This window comes from Bidens hawaiensis, unplaced genomic scaffold, assembly GCF_021521415.1.
Source record: "Bidens hawaiensis isolate Kalapana, Puna unplaced genomic scaffold, B.hawaiensis_p1.1 tig00032395_1, whole genome shotgun sequence".
NCBI classification, from domain to species: domain Eukaryota; kingdom Viridiplantae; phylum Streptophyta; class Magnoliopsida; order Asterales; family Asteraceae; genus Bidens; species Bidens hawaiensis.
The window spans coordinates 106,722-127,957 of record NW_027495512.1 but is presented as its reverse complement, the minus strand read 5'-3'; the positions used below and the strand labels follow the sequence as shown (position 1 = coordinate 127,957).

General features: G+C 35.2%; 3 protein-coding genes across 4 annotated transcripts; all 3 read left to right on the top strand.

Annotated features, from left to right (window-relative positions):
* Positions 1-1,375: 1,375 nt before the first annotated feature.
* LOC143583414 (disease resistance protein RPV1-like) lies at positions 1,376-2,669 on the top strand. Its single transcript, XM_077065725.1, has 2 exons — positions 1,376-1,870; positions 2,091-2,669. Exons 1-2 carry the CDS (start codon positions 1,376-1,378, stop codon positions 2,667-2,669), a joined length of 1,074 nt encoding a protein of 357 aa, XP_076921840.1.
* On the top strand, positions 2,081-4,434 carry LOC143583422 (disease resistance protein RPS6-like). 2 transcript variants are annotated; one of them, XM_077065732.1, is made up of 4 exons: positions 2,081-3,217; positions 3,308-3,373; positions 3,942-4,154; positions 4,255-4,434. In XM_077065732.1, exons 1-3 carry the CDS (start codon positions 2,699-2,701, stop codon positions 4,020-4,022), a joined length of 666 nt encoding a protein of 221 aa, XP_076921847.1. In that variant the 5' UTR covers positions 2,081-2,698; the 3' UTR covers positions 4,023-4,154; positions 4,255-4,434. The 2 variants fall into 2 exon arrangements, with proteins under 2 accessions (XP_076921847.1, XP_076921848.1); XM_077065733.1 differs by having other exon boundaries at positions 3,308-3,396.
* Positions 4,435-9,275: 4,841 nt separating this feature from the next.
* Positions 9,276-11,021, top strand: LOC143583421 (uncharacterized). The gene is made up of 4 exons (XM_077065731.1): positions 9,276-9,732; positions 9,811-10,399; positions 10,476-10,555; positions 10,747-11,021. The coding sequence occupies exons 1-4, from the start codon at positions 9,358-9,360 to the stop codon at positions 10,993-10,995; spliced, it is 1,293 nt and encodes a 430-aa protein (XP_076921846.1). The 5' UTR covers positions 9,276-9,357; the 3' UTR covers positions 10,996-11,021.
* Positions 11,022-21,236: the final 10,215 nt, after the last annotated feature.

Genomic DNA, 21,236 nt, shown 5'->3' with positions numbered 1-21,236 from the left:
ACAAAAAAAATAATGATTGTTACGAATCTAGGAAAAAAAACAAAAAGGAAAAGCAGTTGACCCCAACACGATTTCGGTAAAACAAAAAACATAACGCTTGTTACGAATTTAGGAAACAAAAAAAAAAAGAAAACACATTTAACCAATAAAAAAATTAAAAGCAAAACTTAGCACCAATTTAAAAACAAAAAAACAAACATCTTTTGAAAGGAACAAAAAAGTAAAATAATCAAAAATGAATCTTCTGACACCGACATGTCTACTTTACTTCTATAGGAAACGTCGAGTCGACTCGTATTCGGGCGTTTGTGGTGGTGGGTCAGCAAAACTGTGGCGCTGGTAAAAAACCGAGCTTCTCGGCAGTGTGTCAACGCGAATTTCATAGATGTCGTTTACGTTTGTTACGGTATCGGAATTAAAATAAAGTTTGGCAAAACCCGAACATTAGTAAAACCCAAGCGTTGTCGATACTGCACGTTGCGATATGAGTCGTTAAAAGCCGAGCATTGTTAGACCTGGACGTTGTGACGGTAAAGCAAAATGATTACTAAAACAAAAAAAATAATGGTTGTTACGAATCAAAGAAAACATAAAAAGAAAAAACATTTAACCAATCAAAAAAATTGAAAACAAAACATCTTTTAAAAGGTAAGAAAAAAAAACAATAAAATATAGTCTTGTGGCGTACCCTTTCAACTTTACTTAGATTAGATAATAGCAATGAAACAAATAAAGATAAGTTCAAATGAGAGGGAGACCCAGCCAGGGTATTTTTGGGTCATACCTATCAGTAGGGTCATCTTCGAGAATCTTTTAAAATTTTGGGGCTTGTGACAAGTAAAAAGAGGACCCCTAAAATCGTGTTCTCAATTATGTAATAGATGATTTGGCAATTTTACTAATAAGATTTTCTTTTAAAAGACCCAAAACAAACAAATAATAATAAACATATTACTAAAATGACTCGTTTAAAACACAAAGATTTGAATCCATGACTTTTGTTTTCATAGTTTAGGACACTTTCCATTTAACTAAAGACTCATTTTGTAGGTTTCTTTTTTTTTTTAAACAATATTATATATAAAATATAAATTTTACAGTTTGGATTTGATCAGGTAAACGGTTTGAGCCGTTAATATCCTTGCATATGCAGAAATGTGTTCTGAAGGGGCTTAAACGGTCGTGTTTCATGCACGTAAGAAGTAAAGGCAATAAATATATTCAATGTGAAAGTATGACTTTTCAGTCATTTTTAATGGTAGAAATATGAGTCTAATGACGTATTTTTCCCTGGATATTTTGACCTTTTGATGGCTTTATATTCTTCTCCACATTCACTTCATTTCACAACCTCAGAACCTCTTGTTATCTACAAATGGCCTCTTACCTAGTTTCAATGGCTTCTACTTCATCTGCTCCAACCCCTCATAAATATGACGTGTTTCTTAGTTTCAGAGGTGAAGACACTCGGTATTCTTTTACAGATAATCTTTATGAGGCCTTATGTAAAGCAGGAATTACTACCTTCAGAGATGACGATGAAATCCGTGAGGGTCAAGAACTGAAGCCAGAAATTGAGGGAGCGATAACAGAATCTGGGGCTTCTGTAATTGTAATTTCCAAGAATTATGCAAATTCAAGTTGGTGTCTTAAAGAGCTTTGGTTGATCCTAGAACAAAGAAGGACGACCCGCCATTTCGTTTTGCCGGTGTTCTATGGCGTCGATCCTTCAGATGTCAGGAACCAGCAAGGAAGCTTCAAGATCAAAGCAAAGCATATATTTACAAGATCAAAATGGATAAAGGATAATGTAAACCGGTGGAAGGCAGCCCTAACAGAAGTGGCTGATTTGAAAGGGATGGTTGTTTTGGTATGCAACAATATCTCTATATAAATAAATTGCTACTGGATAGTTCATATAGCTTGTTACTGCTACTTTAATTTTGACTAGCAATTTTAGGATTTTAATGACCCATTCAATCTAAATTGTTTTTTTGTTTTTTTTGGATCTTTTTGATCTAAATGTTTTGGATTTTAATGCCTTGCTCTGAATCTGCTTTTTTTTTATTCTTTATTCCAGCTATGAAAAGGACTTAATTGCCAAAATTGTTGACAAAGTTTACCATCAACTAGGTTTGAAAATCCGCAATACTCCCACTGATTTAACAGGGATAGAGACTCGAGCTGAACGTATAAATTCATGGTTGAGATCTGAACAGCCTGATCACCCGGTTCTAGCAATTTGCGGTATGGGAGGAAGTGGCAAGACAACACTTGCCAAACATATTTATTATTCAAACAAGCATCACTTTGACGGTTGTTGTTTACTTGAGGAGATTGGGAATCAACCTTGTGATTTGCTAGGTGCACAGAACAAGCTTCTTAGGGATATATCTAGAAACAATAATATGATGATATCAGATGTTTATGAGGGAGCACTTCTGCTTCTGAACGTCATACAAAAGAATAGGGTGCTAGTTGTTGTTGATGACATTGATGACAAAGACAAACTAAGCACTTTATTTGGAATGAAGGTGTTCCATACTCAAAGAAAGATCATCATAACTACTAGGACTCTAAACATCGATACATGGTTTGGGTCCATATCATGGAGGTGTAATGCCCATGAAATTGAATTGTTGAATCCGCTTGAATATTGGAGCTTCTAAGTTTGCATGCCTTTGGAGCCAAATTTCCTATGGAAGATTTTGAAGAGCTTGCAGTAGGGTTAGCACAATATTGTGGAGGCAATCCGCTAGCTCTTAAAGTATTAGGTTCTTCTTTAACTGTTAGGGCTCAAGATGATCAGTGGACACAAAATAACATGATTGAAGTATGGAGAAGTAGAATGAATTCACTTAATTCCTTGAAAGGAGATCTTGATCATAAAATCCAATGTGTTTTACGTAAGAGTTTTGAATCGTTGCCAAGTCACAGTCTCAAAGAATTGTTTCTTCATATTGCTAGCTTGTTTATTAGGGAAGCTAGATATGAGGTGGAAGAGGTACTCGAGAATGATAATTGGCATGCTACATATGGGGTCGCCACCCTCATTAACAGATGCCTTGTTACCGAATCAAGATATGGTTCTTTGGAGATGCATAAACTCCTTCAAGATATGGCAAGTCAGATTGTTTCTGAAGAGTCAAAAGATCTTGCAAAACTTAGTAGAGTCTGGCATAAAGATGAAGCTTATCCTTTGTTAAGGAAAGGAGATGTAAGATGCTTTTGTGTGTATCTTTAAGCTCATTTTACATCTATTTTGTAAAAAAAATCCTCTAATTAATTTCATGTCTTTCTTTATTAGGGTTCAGAGAGAATTGAAGGTCTATTAGTTGACATGCAAGAGCCAGAGCAATGGATGACATCAGAGGTAAGTCAAATAAGTATATTAGTGTATATTATTTGGTAAGACGATAATGCTTTCTCAGTATAGTAAGTGGCATGCACTAATAAGGGCATAATATGTTCAGCACGTGTTTTAACAAAAATGGGATATGTGGAAATAAGTATGTTAATCTTCTCCAGGTTTACGATTCTAATGGATTCCAACACCGTCAAATTGAAAAAAGAAAAATTATTTGGATCTTCATCGCTTGTAATTTGGATTATTTTGTAGTTATTTAAAGATTTAATAATCAATATTACATTTAGGATTTCATTCTTCAATGTTTGGATATTTATCTAAATTGTCTCACAAGTCCATGGGCGGAGCCAAACCCCTTTTCTTAGCAAGTCGGTTCATTTTATTTTTTCTTGTTTACTGAGTTCCGTGTATCTATATGTTTGATTACCGACTTAGGGTGCTGATATAATAAACATGAGTTTAGTCTATATCGTGTCTGATTATTATCTATGCTTTGATATCATTCGATCTTGAGTCACATGGGTTCAAAAGTGCGTACTGACATTATGACATTTGAGGCATGCTAAATTTGCAGGCATTTAAAACTAGTTCTCTAGTAAATGAAGAACCTAAAATTTCTCCAACTCAATTTTGTGAAACTCAGTGGGACCTATGAGAATTTTCCAGATTTAATATGGTTGAGGTGGGAGGATGTAATCTAAAAACAATACCCCCTGGTCTATTAACATGCTGCTTGGTGGCTTTATGCATGACTCTTGGAGATTTGGAAAAGTTTGACCCACCCATGGTATACGGAATTTAGTCACTTTACCTTTTAGCTTCACAGTTTTAAAAAATCCTTATTTGAATGCATTATGATAAATTCAACTTGTTATTCATGGAAACAGGTTCTTAGTTCACTCAAGATTCTAGATCTTTATTACTCTAGCAAGCTTGTCAGCATCTTCAGTCTCATCCGACTCCCTAAACTTGGGAATTTGAACCTCCGTTCTTGTACTAGTTTGACTTATATTTGTAAAACCGTAGGAGACCTCAAGAACCTTTTTTACTTGAACTTGAACGGGTGCACTAAATGATGGTTTGATAATAAACAACGTACAGAAAATTATTTAAGCGGAAGCAATAGATTCAAATCACTAAATTGATTGGATTGAACTGCATACTTGATAAAGATTACAAGGAGAGCTTAAATAGAAAAACTCAAACGGCTAATTGCTAGAGAACCGGACAACCCTAACAACTTAAAGATTAGCCAGTTTATTTTGAAATTTAAATAACATAAATAAAACATAAATAAAAACTTGTAACACATCCTTGTATGCATGCAGCTAACGTGGACTTGGATCATATTTTATCACCCTCCCTTGATTCAAGCTCCATAACTCCTAACCAGTGACGAAAATAAACAAACTTCTCTCGGGCTAAAGCTTTTGTCAGCATATCAGCCATTTGTTCATTTGTTCTGCAGAATTCTAACTTCACTTGTCCTTGATTAACCATTTCACGAATAAAGTGATGCTTGAGCTCTATATGCTTGGATCTGCTATGCATGATAGGGTTCTTACTCAGATTGATAGTGGACTTATTATCACAATACATCACAGTTGCCCCTTGTTGTTTAAAACCCAGATCTTTCATAATTCTTCTCAACCACAAGGCTTGACAGGTGGCGGCAGTAGCAGCTATATACTCTGCCTCAGTGCTTGAAAGAGCAACAGTTGACTGTTTCTTTGAGCTCCAAGTTACTACAGCACTTCCTAGAGTAAATACACAAGCAGATATACTTTTCCTATCATCAGCACAACTTGCCCAATCACTATCTGTGAAACCAGGCAAATCTCACTTCCTGCAGCATACCATAAACCAAAACCAGTAGTACCTGCTACATATTTAAGAATTCTTCTAGCAGCACCATAGTGTATTTTAGAGGGACATTGCATAAATCTTGAGATCAAGCTCACTGCGTATGCTAAATCTGGACGTGTATGAGTTAAATAGATCAAACCTCCAACCAGACTTCTAAAAGTTACTTCATTACATTTGTCAGCCTGATCTTCAATTTGCAGTTTTTCGCTTGTATTCATTGGGGTGAGCTCATGTTTGCACGATGTCTGCCCAAACTTTGACAATAAACTCTTTGCATACTTTTCTTGACATAGGAACAACCCATCTCTAGTTTGTTTAACTTCAAGGCCTAGAAAGTACTTCAACAAACCTAAATCAGTCATCTCATACATATGTTTCATACCATCTTTAAACTCAGCAATAAGATCAGAGGAAGAGCTGGTGCATATTATATCATCTACATACAAGCAAACATACATAGCTCCCTGAATTTCATCTTTCTTTACATATAGTGTAGGTTCATTTTCACTTCTTAAGTACCCATTGCTAATAAAGTACCCATCAATCTTAGAGTACCAGGCTCTTGGTGCCTGCTTCAGGCCATACAAGGCCTTCTTTAGTTTATAAACATAGTCTTCCTTTCCTTGTGTCACAAAACCAAGGGGCTGTTCAACATAAATTTCTTCAACAAGATCACCATTGAGGAGCAGACTTCACATCAAGTTGATGAACATTCCATCCTCTTTGAGCTGCAACACTTAGAACCACCCTGATAGTTTCAAATCTAGCCACAGGAGCAAATGTTTCTTGATAATCGATACCTTGTTGTTGAGTGTACCCCTTTGCTACTAGTCGAGCCTTATACCTCATTACCTTTCCATCAACCCCAACTTTAGTTTTGAACAACCATTTTAAGCCAACCACCTTCCTGTTACATGGCTTCTCAACCAACTCCCATGTCTTGTTCTTCTCTATGGCATCCATTTCTTCAATCATGGCATCTTGCCATTCTTGTTTCTGATATGCATCATCATAATTTGCAGGATCAGTAACATTAAGAGCAAATGGCAAGCATAGAAATCCTCCTCCACATCAATCTTATTAGCTTCATCATAAACAGTTTCTAGGCCTTTTAATCTGTGTTGTCTATGTGTAGGGGTGTAAGGAATGGTTGGGTGAGATGATGTAGTAGATTGAGATGAGTTGATAGTGTGTGTGGTTTGAGAGTTGGCTGATTGAGGTGAGTTGACAGTAGAAGTGGTTTGTGAGATAGAAGATTGGGTAGGTGTTGGTGTTTGTGTTTGATTAGGGTTTTGAGAGTTAGGAGTTTGAATAGGACTTTGTTCATATGTTGGCTCATGGTCATAGATGGTTCAGAGGTAATAGGAAATGGATCTGTATAATAGGTCTGGGAAGTATTGGTTGAGGTACTACACCATGTCCACTTCTCTTTTTCAAAGAAGGTGACATCCCTTCTTGTAATGAACTTTTTAGTGGTAGGATTATATAGTCTATACCCCTTACTTTGAGTAGAGTACCCAATAAAGACACACTTCTCAGACTTGTCATCCAGCTTCCTCCTAAACTGAGATGGAATCAGCCCATATGCCACACACCCAAACACCCTCAGATGGTTCACAGTTGGCTTCCTGTGACTCCAAGTTTCTAAAGTTGTCTTGTTTCTTACTGCCTTGGTGGTTGCCCGATTGATAAGATAGACCGAGGTTGCAACAGCCTCAGCCCAAAATTGATTAGGCAAACCCATCAGCTTCTTCATGCTCCTTGTCATTCCCATTATGGTCATGTTCTTTCTTTCCACAACACCATTGTGTTCCGGTGTATATGGAATAGTCAATTCCCTTTTAATACCAAAGGATTCACAAAAAGCATTAAACTCGTTTGAGGTGTATTCTCCACCTCTATCAGATCTTAAGACTTTGATGGTATGTTCACATTCTTTCTCTACCATCAGTTTAAAGCTTTTGAATTTTGAAAAAACTTCTGACTTCTCAGTTATAAAATAGACCCAGCATATTCTTGTAAAATCATAAATGAAAAGCAAATAAAACTTACTTCCACCAAGGCTAGTGGCTTGCATAGCACCACAAACATCTGTATGCACCAATTCCAGAGGTTTAGTGGCTCTCCAGGACTTGAACGGGAAATATTCTTTAGCTTGTTTCCTTACCACATAGCCTTCACATTTGTCTGCTTGCTTTATAATAGGGAGCCCGATAACCATTCTCTTGTCATGCAACAACTTTAAGCTTTGTAAATGGTAGTGACCATACCTTTTATGCCAAAGTATAGATACATCATCAATTGAAGTCTTGACCTCAGGGGCACTTTCTTTTACTGATTCAGCAGCATTCAATAAGAACATGTTATTATTTTGTACCGGTACTTCTATAAGAATAAGACCAGATGCTTTGCTTTTAATAGCACACTTCCCATCATCAAAGAGAAGGGAATATCCCTTTCTCATAAGCTGGCCTACACTTAACAGATTGTACCCCATCTGAGGTGCAAAATAAACATCTTCCAGCAATCTTGAACTTCCATTAGGGTTTTGAATTTTAACTGTACCCTTACCTTCCACTGAAAGAGCCTTCTTATCTCCAAGCCTCACCATCATCTTGAAATTGTCATCTAAGGATATGAAGCTTTCCTTAGAACCGGTCATGTGATTGGATGCTCCTGAGTTAAGGAACCATAGATAAGAAGTGTTGGCCTTATCACCATTTCCTGCCATGAGGAGAAATTGATCATCAACACAAGCCATGAATAGGTGTTGATCACTTTCTTCATGATTATCTTTAGAATCAGCAGCCATATTAGCACTTGAGGAATCATTGAGATACCAACAATCCTTTGTCATATGACCAAGTTTGCTGCAATTGGTGCACTGTGGAGTCTTGCCTTTATCTTGATTTCTTCCTCTACCTCTACCTCTAAAGGACAACCATCCCCTTCCTCGGAAGGAGGTATTGTTCTTGAAAGGCCTATTACCATCTTGCATCGCCTGCAAAGCTTGTTCATCACCACTGCTTTGTTTTTCAGGAGTTGTTCTACTATTCATTCTCTCTTCTTGTGATTGTAAACATCCCATCAATTTGACAGGAGTAAGTTGGGACAGATCATGACCAACCTCAATAGAAGGAACTACATAATCAAATTTGGAGGTTAAACTACGGAGTACCTTTTCCACAATTGTCTGATAAATGATGTTCTCACCATAGGCCCTCTTTTGACTAACAAGAGCCATGACTCTCCCAAAGTAATTACCAACAACCTCACTTTCCTTCATAGTAAGGTTTTCAAAGTCTCTCCTCAGACCTTGTAATTTAACAGCCTTAACTTGAGAATCACCTTGAAACTCCATCTTTAGAATCTCCCACGTTTCTTTTGCCGTGGAAGCAGCAGCAATACGTGAGAATAGCTGATCATGAACGGCTTGTTGAATAATAGCCATGGCATGTGCATCTCTTTTTTGAGAATTCTTCAATTTTCCAGAATCTTTTTCTTTGTCATCAAAACCATCAGTAACTAGATCCCACAAATCCCTTGATCTGAGTACAGTCTTCATTCTCACACTCCAGTATTCATAACCTTCCCCTTTAAACACTAGGACAGGGGATGGAGCTGTAGGAAGGGTACTAGCATGATCGGCCATGAGTTGTGAGTGGATGATCGATTAGGGTTTTGTGGATTAAGAGATCGGATCAGGGAATTTTGTGGATTGGGGGATCAAATCAGATTGGCTCTGATACCAATCTGATGGTTTGATAATAAACAACGTACAGAGAATTATTGAAGCGGAAGCAATAGATTCAAATCACTAAATTGATTGGATTGAACTGCATACTTGATAAAGATTACAAGGAGAGCTTAAATAGAAAAACTCAAACGGCTAATTACTAGAGAACCGGACAACCCTAACAACTTAAAGATTAGCCAGTTTATTTTGAAATTTAAATAACATAAATAAAACATATATAAAAACTTGTAACACATCCTTGTATGCATGCAGCTAACGTGGACTTAGATCATATTTTATCACTAAACTGTGGAAGTCGAATCCGATATTTATTTTTGGAGAGATTCCAGAACTGCCTTTGTTTTCCTTACCCCAGTCATTGTCTATTATGACTTTAGCTGTCAATTCATTTGAGATGTTGCCTAGTCACATTGACCTTAAAATGCTTTGGTCACTTGAGTTGACAGACTGTTCAAACCTCAAGTCTCTCCCATGTCTCCCAAGTATGCTTGAACGGTTGTATGTGAATTGGTGTTCATCACTGGAGAATATAACATTCCAGTCAGGTCGGTTTACACTGCAGGTTTTTAGTTATGAAGGTTGTTTCAAATTGTGTGAGATTCAAGGCCTTTTTAAGTTAGTGCCCATAGCCAAACTTGAAGAAGCAGATCTAGGACATATGCAATGGATTAAAGCGTATCAAGGTCATAAGGTTGACCTGGTTGGTGATGTCATTACTGAAGGCAGACCTTTTAATGTCCAGGTTATCCCTCAGTTCTCTCAAATATTCAACAAAACGTTTAGTATGATGAAGCAACAGAATTTTGTGTGTGTAATGCAGATGTTGTATGAATATGGCATTAGGAGCACCTTTCTACAAGGCATAAAGGATCAAAGCATGCTGACACATGACTATACGTCATCATCCGATTACTTATCTTTTCATGTGCATTCGCATCCAAAGAATCATAGGATCCAAGGATTATATGTAACTGTCTTATACAGATCATTAGGTGAGGATAGAAATATTGAGTCACCGCCTGTGTTTGCCAGAATTAGTAACAAAACCAAACGTGTTACCTGGGTATACAACCCTGTGGTATATTGCAAACCCAGAGTGGGTGAAGATGCTATCTGGTTAAGTTATTGGCCAATTGGCAACACATTAGACGCTGGAGATGAAGTTCATGTGGATATCCTTGGGGATAAAGGAACGATATCAACAAGTGGGTTTGGTGCGAGCCTTGTGTATATGGATGCTGGTGAAGTGGAGAAAGAAGAAGAAAAGAGTGAAATGATGAAAAGCGAAGAAGTGATTGGAGGAGATCTGTCTTTGTTCCATGTCAAGGGAGGCTATTATCTTTGCCGCCGTGATTTCTATGGGTCGATAATCCCTGCTTGTTTTTTTGGTGACAACATTGAGATTACAGGTTAGTTGAATTGATCATGGGTTTTTTAGAGTTGGTATATATTAAGCTGCAGATAATGATAACATTTTTTTCACAGATTCAATAAGATGGAGAACACATCATCAGAGTACAAATACCTATGAGGAGCTGAATAATTTTCAGAACCCTAATCGTTATGTATGTGTACATCTTTATTTTTGTTGTCATTCCCGTTATTTATGTGATACAAACAATGTCTTTAATGTTAAAACCCTTAGCAATTTATTTCCATATAAACGATTGCTTATTTCCATTTCATTTTGCTTAATATATTATTTTTACTTTTATGGTTCTTATTATCCTTTGTTGTTTGGTCATATTTATGTCAGAAAATTGAAGTAACATTGGGGTTGAGCTTTGTTAGTGAAAGTGAAACGAGAAAGATCAAGAAGGCGGTATCTAATGTTGAGGGTGTTGAATCTGTTTCCACTCACAAAGAGACTGGAAGACTGATTGTGTGTGGATGTTTTAATCCTCAAGCAGTGGCAACGTGTGTGAGGGAATTTAAGAAGTTGGTTCAGATCTTAAGCGTTAAATTTAAAAGTGAACCTTTGTTTGATGATAATTTACAAGTTTAGGTGCGAAAAAACATTTTTGGAAGTTATTATAGTGAAAGGGGATGCTTCTAAACAGGTTTATGGCAACAATCAAGTAAATTGATTGTGATACTTTTGTACTTGCTTTTACCGTTATTATTAATTCATTTTGATACTATTTTTTATAACCGGGAATATCTCATAGAATATTAACCAACTTTCAAAAGTATTTTAATTAGGTCACTCATGCATATTTTCCTTAAATCGGGTCACTAAATCTTCATATCAAGTCTCACCGATTTTTTTGTGCTTCAAGAAAGAAATGGAGGATAAGATGTGGAGGTCGGAATTAGCAATAAATGTAGTTAAATTTAAAAAACTTAAAAAAACATTAATTATATTAAAATTTAAAAATAAAAAATAAAATCCACGTCGCCACTCAACGTCAACTTCAAAAAAAAGATAAAAGATTTCCTATGTTAAACAAAAAAGAAAAAGATTAAAAAAATATGTTAAAACCTTTAATTTAACAAAATATGAAAGTTGAATGACTTAATTGAAACATTTTTTTAAGGTTAAGTGACCTAATTGAAAAACTTTCAAAAGTTGGTTACTATTAAATGAATTCTTTTGTTGTATATGACATTTTCACGAATCAACACCTCTTTTAAATCAGCTCGTAAGTCGAATTCCATTGAGTTTAATCATGATTGCTCAAGTTTTTGTATTCAAAACCTGAAGTTGCTTGAGGTTTATAAACTTCTCCATTAATAGAAGAACTATTATGTTTTACACTAAAATTGACCTTAAAACCCCACTCTAGAGACAGACGGATCTCACTAAACCAGCAGCTTGGAGTCACATGCCACAATCTTAACCTGACCCACAATCTTGAAGAATGAAGGTCCACACGTTGTCGCAGAATCTGTACGTGTGCAGATGCCCCTGTAGCGTTATAAGTAAAAGTAGCAAAACAAAACAAGTTTGCCGAGTCAAACCGGGACATCTTCAAGTTCAAGCCAAAACAGGTTGTTGTATGATTGAATCAAATATATTTACAATAGTTATATTGTTATAATACAAAGATTTAGGAGGTTTTAAGCATTTGAGTGCATACACGTCGTACGACTACTGACCTGCTTAGCCCATATTACCCTTTACACGTATTTTTTTTTATTTTCTATTTTATTCGTTTAGCAGGACATCAATACAAATCATCTCAAGCAATCTGTTTACTTTAAGGCTGTTCAAAAAGTTCGTCGACTCGGCTCGATTTCTAACAACAATACAAATCATCTCAAGCAATCTGTTTACTATAAGGCTGTTCAAAAAGTTCGTCGACTCGGCTCGATTTCTAAACGAGCCGAGCTAGAGCCAGGGTTGGCTCGTTTATATTAAAACCTGAATTTTAATATATAATAATAACAATAATAGCATACCAAAATAAGAAAAACTAAAAAAATAATACATATATTATGCCACTCGAGCTTTAAAAACTTTATAAAAAAACAAGAATCTAACTATACTATTAAAGCAAGATGATTCCACATGTCACCATTATAGAGTGTCCACATTGGATTTCACATATGCAATTCTTTTAAATACATTTTCCACCTAATTAACATTTAATTAACATTCATTAAAATGTATAACAATCCATTAAATGCATAAAATCCTTTATCCATTATTTTTCTTTTAGTTACCATTCTAAAATTATATTAACTTATTCATATAAATTTAAAAAGACTAATCTTTAACCTTTTACAATTCAATATAAAATTCTTCATTAATTTTATTTTATAATCATTTAAATCAATAACAAATTTTCGACTATATAAATCAATACAATGGCTAAAATCTTATGAACTTATTAAATGGTGAAATTCATGGACAAATCTTTTAATTTTTTTTATGTACATATATTTCAATTTTAATACTTTTAAGTTATAATTTGATTTAAATGAATATAAAATAAATCTCATAAATAAAACTTATTATATAAAATAACTAAATTTGTTTATTACATAGAATAATTTTATTTTTATTATTATTTCCACCCGTGTAAAACACGGGATCTAACCTAGTAAAATGAATATTATAAATTCTTTACTTTTTAAATTTATCATAAATTGATGTTAAAAATTATATTTTTGTCATTTATATATCAATAACTAGTAAAGTAAAGAAATAAATAAAAATAAAAAAATAAAAAAAATAAAAAGTAAAAAAATTAACAAGCTCGGCTCAACGAGCTCGAACTTTAAACGAGCCGAGCTCGAGCCAGCTCATTTAAGTTCGAGCTGAAGCCTGAGCCGCCCTGGCACGGCTCGGCTTGATGACAGCCCCAGTTTACTACCTGTTAAGGTTTGGATTGGGTCAAACAGTTAGGAAACATTAAGAAGGTACTCTACTTACTACCCTATAGGCGAAATAGCACCCCCCAACTCCCAAGTCTACTTGAAACCTAAGATTGTCATTGACACTCTGTTATGTTGAAAGCTTTTAAATGAGCTAGTGGCTTGTTAATATAATCTGGAAATTAAAAACCAAAATGAAAACAGAAACCAATCTACTAAATTCCTATTCTAAGGAAGTATTTGTGTAGGGCCAATATTCTATATTGTTATTAGGATTGTGCATGTCGTTCTAGTTTGCTTTTAGTCGATGTATTACGTACTCAGTACGTTTATTTTGTAAGTTTATTATGTAAACTTTGGAGAAATTGAGACCCTATAAAAGGGTCACTTTACCCATTTCTCCAAACTCAACTCTAACTCGAAACAACTCTAACACAACTCCAAGACAACCTTTGGAAATAAAAGAAGTTTATCTCTCCAACTTCATCTTTTTCTCGCTTTTTACATAATTAAACAAAACTAAGATCCGAGTGTTGTTGGTGATTTCCGCTAACCGACAACACGGATTGATCCGAGTAAAGTTGTGAGATCCATCTAGAGGACCTACAAGTGATATTAGAGCTTTCGGCTCGACTTTTTGTGGTTTTAGGGACAAACTTTTCGGATTTTGATCTTAGTTTTTGTTGCATTTGAGGTTAATTTCGTGTTACTCACATCTTTTGGAGTCCCTTACACCTTAGAAATACACGAGAATCACCAAATCTAAGTTTTTAGCGCTTTACTTTTTTTTTGTGCCTGAGCTCAGATTCGGCTTAAAAACTCATATCTAGGCCGATTTATTGATTTTTAGACTAAAGTCTTTTTTGACTTTTTGGTACTTTAGGTGCTATATTTTCAAAAAAAAATGTACTGTAGCAAACTTGTCGCATTACTGTAGCAAACTTGTCGCATGAGCACTGTAGCATGCGGTTACTGTAGCAAGTTGTCACATGAGCACTGTCGCAATGCGATTACTTTAGCAACAAGTCGCACGGGCACTGTAGCAACTCGGTACCGTAGCAACCCGGCTACTGTTGCAACTCGGTACTGTAGCAATTAAAAAAAACCTTAATTTTTTTTCTCTTTCTCTAATAATAATAATAATAATAATAATAATAATAATAATAATAATAATAATAATAATAATAATAATAATAATAATAATAATAATAATCTAAGCTTGGGGGAAATCTGGATACGGGAGAAAGCCGAAAGACAATGTTAAAAGGAGAATTCGACATGTTTATACATATTAAAGGAGAATCGGTTGCCTCTCTCATCAACAAATTTGAGTCACTCGTCTCTAAAATGAGAAGTGTCGGTATCATCAATGGTTTGTTTGAGATCAATATGAAGTTGTTGAATTCATTACCTTACTCATGGTGCATCAATGTGGTTACCATAAAGAGAACCACAAATCTGAATACCATAACACTCTCAGGGTTGACTTCTACCATCAAGTCTTTTGAAATAAAGGAGGATAAGCTCCAAATAAACAATCTGTCCAAAGAAAATAAAGTTGGTACAAGTGCTGCTGGTGGAATCAGCCATGCATGTCCTGTCTTTCCCGAGGTACACACAAATCTATGCACACAAGCTTGCATTCAGAAATTTGAGTTTTATAGACATAATTATGATGATGCTTTGAAAGAAATTTCAAAGTTAAAGAAGCTGAATACTGAATATGTAAAAGTTGATAAGATTTATGTTGAAAAAATTAAAACTCACCAGTTGGGCCAAGTTGTTCGTTTATGTGTTTAGAAAACAGTTATGGGGAAGTAAGTTTGGGTAAATGTGTTGGTCGATAAAATGATTAACTTATAAAGAAAGATCACACATTGGGGTTCCAGATTCGCTATAGGGCCCGTTTCCGTTTATTCAGTTTGATTTGAGGAGAAACGCGCACAATCTATCCAGATTGTCCAGGTTTCTCATAAAATAGTTCGTTTTTTACATAATTAATCCAAAAATATGATTTTTGATCACTTTTGGTGTCCTGATATTCCTGCAGGTTCATTAATCACGAACTTGCAGGTTTTTATTAGAATTGAATTTGTTTAATATTTAAATTAGCATAATTAATTAACCGTTAATCATTAAATTATGAAAATTTAGTCACTTATCAAATAAAATATGTATATTTTTATAAAAATGTTTTTGGAATTATGTATTAGTTTATTAATTTATAAAAATTCATTTTACCTGCTATATTTAGCCCGAAAATCATCCGTTTATACCAAATGATTTCCTAAAATTCCAGGATACTCAAATTATATCCCAAAACCATCTGTATCAATTCCAGAATGTAACAACCTTGTTCAATATTTTTTTCGGGCCAAAACGACTATAAAAACTCATATGAACGCAAATGCATAAAACCTACTTAGGCTTTTCCAAATACTCCCAAATTTCAAGTGTGATCAAAATATACCAAATCTGAGTTCCCCAAAAGTTTTCATAATTTTTCAAGCATTTTAACTATTTTTCCTAAATAAATGTCTCAATTCGGTAATAAATTCACCAAATATTCTCGGATGGTCGAAAAATTACCAAATTTGATAAGTGACTCAATGATATGATCCCTAATGTCCCTGAAAAATTTCAAAACCTAACAATATGCACATCACAATCGAATCCTAAACAGCCTGTAATCGAGTGTTTCGGTATTACCTTAGCGGTTTTGGTTCGTTTTCGCCCTTCTAATATTGTTTTCGGGTTCTTGTGCTTCTATGCAAGCTAGATACCGGTCCTATATAACAAACCAAGCAAGTTTCATCAAAAAAACAGCCCCTTAACTTAGGGTTTCGGCTAGGGTATAAAACCGAACTTTTGAACCGTAAAAACGCCGTTTAAACCCTCTAATCCGTGTTTATGGCAAAAAAAAAGAGTATGATTCTGATTTCTAACCATTTGTATGATCAAAACATGTTTTTGGATCATTTTTAGGAATTTTGCACGGTTAGGAATGATTTTTGGTAATCATACTATGTTTATACGTAATCAAACAAGTTTAAACATGCATAAAAATTGATCAATTTGCTAAAATACCATAACTTTTGGTTGAGCTTTGTTGGAATAACAAGGGTTAAGTATTGAAGTTTTGGAAATTGGAAAAAAAATATCCAAGTTTGCTTACTTTTAAAGTAAGGAGTTAATAATAATTTTGGTAAGAAATGGCGACCGGAATTTTTTTATGGGCCCTCTTGGGCCTCATTTGGCCCAATGGCCTCGATTTGCATGCTCGAGAGTGAAATGCCGAGTCCAAATTATTTCGGGTTTGGTTTTTTGTGCGAAAAATATATCGGGTACGACGAATCGCGAGAAAACGAGTGTTTTTCGGCTACTTTTGTGTAAATTTATAAAAACATACAATACGTTTGTAAAAATCGAAAATATTTTCACGGATCGCTTAAAACATTTCATGTAAGTGTTTGGTAAGTCTTTTTCGGCTTAACGGATGATACAATGCTTGGTTTGTAACTATCTTTCGCGTTTAAATCTATAGCGGGTAATTAAACGAGCATGTTTTCATTTAACTTGTTTGCTATCGAACTAAGGCCATCATACTAATATATTAGCTTATATCAATTCCTCGTTATAATGTATTTTACCGAACTTTGACCGTTGAAATTATGTTGAGTCGTAACTGTTTGATATTCCCGCCTATTATTTATACGTGCTCTTTACAAAGTTTAGTTATGTGTGAGTTTTCAAGTGGTACTATCATCGTTTCGTCAATAAGGCACTTGTTTGTTTCGGTATATATAGGAAATTACTAGTAGAACTAAATCGAGAGTGAACTCGATTCTATAGATAGCTTATTCAATATGCTATGGAATTAACTTTCGAAACAGCCTCGTACAAATCTATGTATGTTGATGTCAACTTATCAGTTTTCTCAACTCGAATAACACTTTTCAAAGGTCAACAATTCATTACGTACATCGGTATAGTTCTTTTATTAGCCTTATGCGGCTTTTAGTTTGTTTTGAATCTTACGAGTTTTATCTGTGGTTTCAGTAATCAAATTGGATTTTGGATTTTGAGTATTGCTAACTTTTAGCCTATTAAGGTAACGATTTATATTTTTGCTCGTATCATACCAGTTATAGAGTCGCTCATATAATATTATGGTAACTATTATTATACGAGGATTAGACCAGTGGAAAATGCTGGCCTTAATTTCCTTCAAGATTTAGTATACAGCTGCAATGTAATCATTCCAATATTTGTATAGTTCGCCCAGATCGATCTTTTATTTGGGAATGACAGGTCGTGCTTAAACCGAATCGGTTTCCTAAGTTTTGCCAAAAATAAGAGGCCTGATGTCTATTTCGATCTGAAATAAACGGGATAGACGTGCCATTCTATGATTTTTAGTTGCGTAGTTGTTATAGGTCGGGAGAAAGTATGCAATTTAAGTTAGCCGGCCAATTAGTACCCGGGTCATACTATGTTCTCGGAATGATTTACGAAAGTGTGTTGTGAACCCGGAGCTTCCGGTTGTTATAACACTACTGAGGCTTTTTTTTTTTTTTTATACTCAGCTTTAATTCTAGCACGAGTCAAACATTCGGATCACCAATAATATTTATTTGAATTATTGTGCATCTTATCGGCACCTAGATGAATAGAATCTTTGGACTTATGTGCTTCGTCCATGATCAGGTCATATAGTTTAACAAAAGTTGGAATCTATATTCGGTTTGTTGGAGGTATAAAATTTCATCGGTTTTCCTTTCCAAAGTTTTTATCGTCTCCGTACAAAATTTTGTTTTCTAAATGTTATGCTCTTGGGGACTTCTTTTGGGCGATATGATTATGCCCGATAATGTTTGTCTAAACAATCGTTTCAAATACCCGTACTTTCCAATGTTTAACTTTTAACCCTTCATCTTAAAGCATCGGTTTTTCTCAATTACAATTGTTCCATGACTCTACTCGTCTTCCTTACCCCATATCTAGTTTTGACCGCTCAATTGCAGGTCATAGGCTTTCATGATTCATGAAAATTGTGCATTTAATGAGATAAAAATAGCATGCCCATGTATTAAATGCAAAAACAATCATCCCATAATCCGGGTTAAGGATAGTAAAATTTTCTCGTGCGCTTTTGATTGTTGGGAAGCGTACGTTATAACCTTGTTTCTCTGCATTAGTACGCATCCTAAAAATTTTTGGGATGCATCACAATAGATTACAAGATCATCTTAGCATAGGGGTTTGACAAAGTTTCTGTCTCAGCAACTAAAAATCCATTTTCTTGTTCTTCTCCCCAATCATAAATTCGGTCCTTATGGGTTAAGAGGGTTAAAGGTTGTGCTATACTGGAAAATTTTTTTAATAAGGCGCCGGTAATACCCAGCTAATCCCAAAATTTGCGAATTTCTCTTGGTAACTCTTGTGTTTACCAGTTTTGCTTGGGTTTATGTGAATTCCGTGTCGACTAACTACGTGTCCTAAGAATCGTACTCCTTGTAGCCAAAATTCGCAGTTGGATAACTTAGCATACAATTTCTCCTGCCTAAACAACTTCAAGTTTGTTCGTAAATGTTGCTCCTTGGTTTTCGAATATATTAAAATATCATCAATAAACACTATAACGAATTTGTCGAGGTACGGCTTACAAACTCGGTTCGTGAGATTCATGAAAACTGCGGATGTATTAATCGGTCCGAGGGTATAACTAAGGATTCATAGTGATCATACCGAGCTCAAAACACCAATTTAGAAACATCTTCCACTTGGATCTTAACTTGAAGATAGCCGGATCGGAGATTGATTTTTGAGAAGTACTTCTGTCCCTGGAGTTGATTGATCAATTCGTCGAATCATGAGAGGGAATGTTAGTTTTTGATAGTGATTTTTATTTAGTTCTCCAGTAATCAACACACATCCTAAGCCTCCATCCTTTTTCTTTATCAACAACACCGGTGCTTCCCATTAAGGATAGCTATGTCCCATAAAGCCCTTATATAATAATTCTTATAGCTGTGTAATTAGTTCTTACATTTCAGAGAGTGTCAGACGATAAAGTGTCCTGGGTAATAGGAGTTGGTCATGGGATTAGGTCGGTTCAGAATTCAACTTGTCGGATAGTAGTATTCTGGGTAGTTCATCAGGAAAGACATTGGAGTATTCAAGTACCACAAGGATATCTTCTATATGTTTCATTGGGGTTTTTATGGTTACATTTTCCAGAAATTCCATACACCCTTGGCTTAAGAGCTTTAATACATTAAGATGAGGCACGAAAGGTGATATTGCACCAAACTTCTCTCCTTGTATCATAATTGCTTCATCATCTAAAAGAGGAATTTTAACTATTTAGTCATCACACACGATTTCTGCTTTGTATTTAGCTAACCAGTCTATACTGACAATTACATCGATGCTTTCCAACTAGACCGAGAGTAGGTCAATAAAATTGGTTGGTTGTTTAGGATAACAAGATAGTATTGGAGTATTTGGTCAATAGTTCTAGGTTTACCGTTAATGAAGTCTATAGCATAAGGATCTATTAGTTCACTAACTAGTACATTTTCCGGGGAAAAGAAGTTAGTGGGGATAAGACTTCCCCCATTGCTTATATCAAACGAGACTAAAACATATTAATCAAAATTTACAAATGTACTTTTCACCACATTTAAGTCTTGTCGTGTACTATCTGATCTAATCACTAAACACGGCCTCTAGCCGAGTTAGACGTCGATGCTTGTTTTTGGTTTAACTAGGGACAATTCTTTTTGAAGCGTTTCATACTTCCATAGTCATAGTAAACATGAGGGGTTGCCATAGTTTGTGATCGAATTGATTAAGATTGAGATAACTATAAGTGATAAGGTTAGCATGGTCGGTTTACGATGTTCATAATGGTTTCACGGCTACAAGCATAGTATCCAGTCTTCCCTCTTTTATGGCACGCCTTTATTCGACATATCCTTTGGTAAAGGCTCATTGTATATGTTTAATTATGAACTAGAGTTAATTGTCATATTATTGTGAGATGTAGGGTACGCACGTTTAAATTGTTGTAGTTCTTGTACTCCTGTTTCGTGATTAGCTCATTTTGTACTAGATGATTTCCCGGTACTCTCAACATACCTTTACTGACCGAATTCAAAGTTACCACCCCGGCTTGAGCCCCAGTATTCTCAAAAGTTAAGTGGCTAACTGAATTAACTAGGGTCTCTACTTCCGGATTACTAACCATAGTATTAGTCGAACCAGATTGTTAGAACGGTTTGTGCATTTCAGTTGACCAACCCTTTCATTTTCTATTTCATTCCTTGGACAAATTATTTCAATATAAGGGTTTTAGGTCTTGCCCAGATCATGCTGATAATTACCTTTTGTTCCCAAATTCGTACAATCACTTTTTTTTCCCACACAAGGGCGTGGCTAAGTAGTGTAATAGTTACATAATTAACGATACAATTTGATGGGTGCTACTGGTCCAGATAACAGACTTTATCGTCTCGATCCAATTTACTAATTCCTTTGCTTCTTTAGTACCACTAAAATTTACAGGGTTGCAGAGTTAAATCGTTTAAACGAGTATTCCCGTCGTGAAGGATCATGGTTGTTACAACTAGTATTCATTTTCAGTAAAAGATTTTTGTTGCCAATGGCATTTAATGGGGGAAATTATCATTATCGGTAGTAGCATTAGTGCTCGATGGGGGAGTATTATTTGTGAAAATGTTTGTATTTATCATGAAAATAACATTTGTAACCGTATTAGTATTGGGCGGCGAAATAATATTCACGACCGTATTAGTGTTTGGCATTTAATTTGTATTCATTTTTGTATTAATGCCGGCAGCGAATCGCGCTGCGATTGTCAGAGTTACTATCTGCAGTTGCCGAATAATCATTTCAGCCACA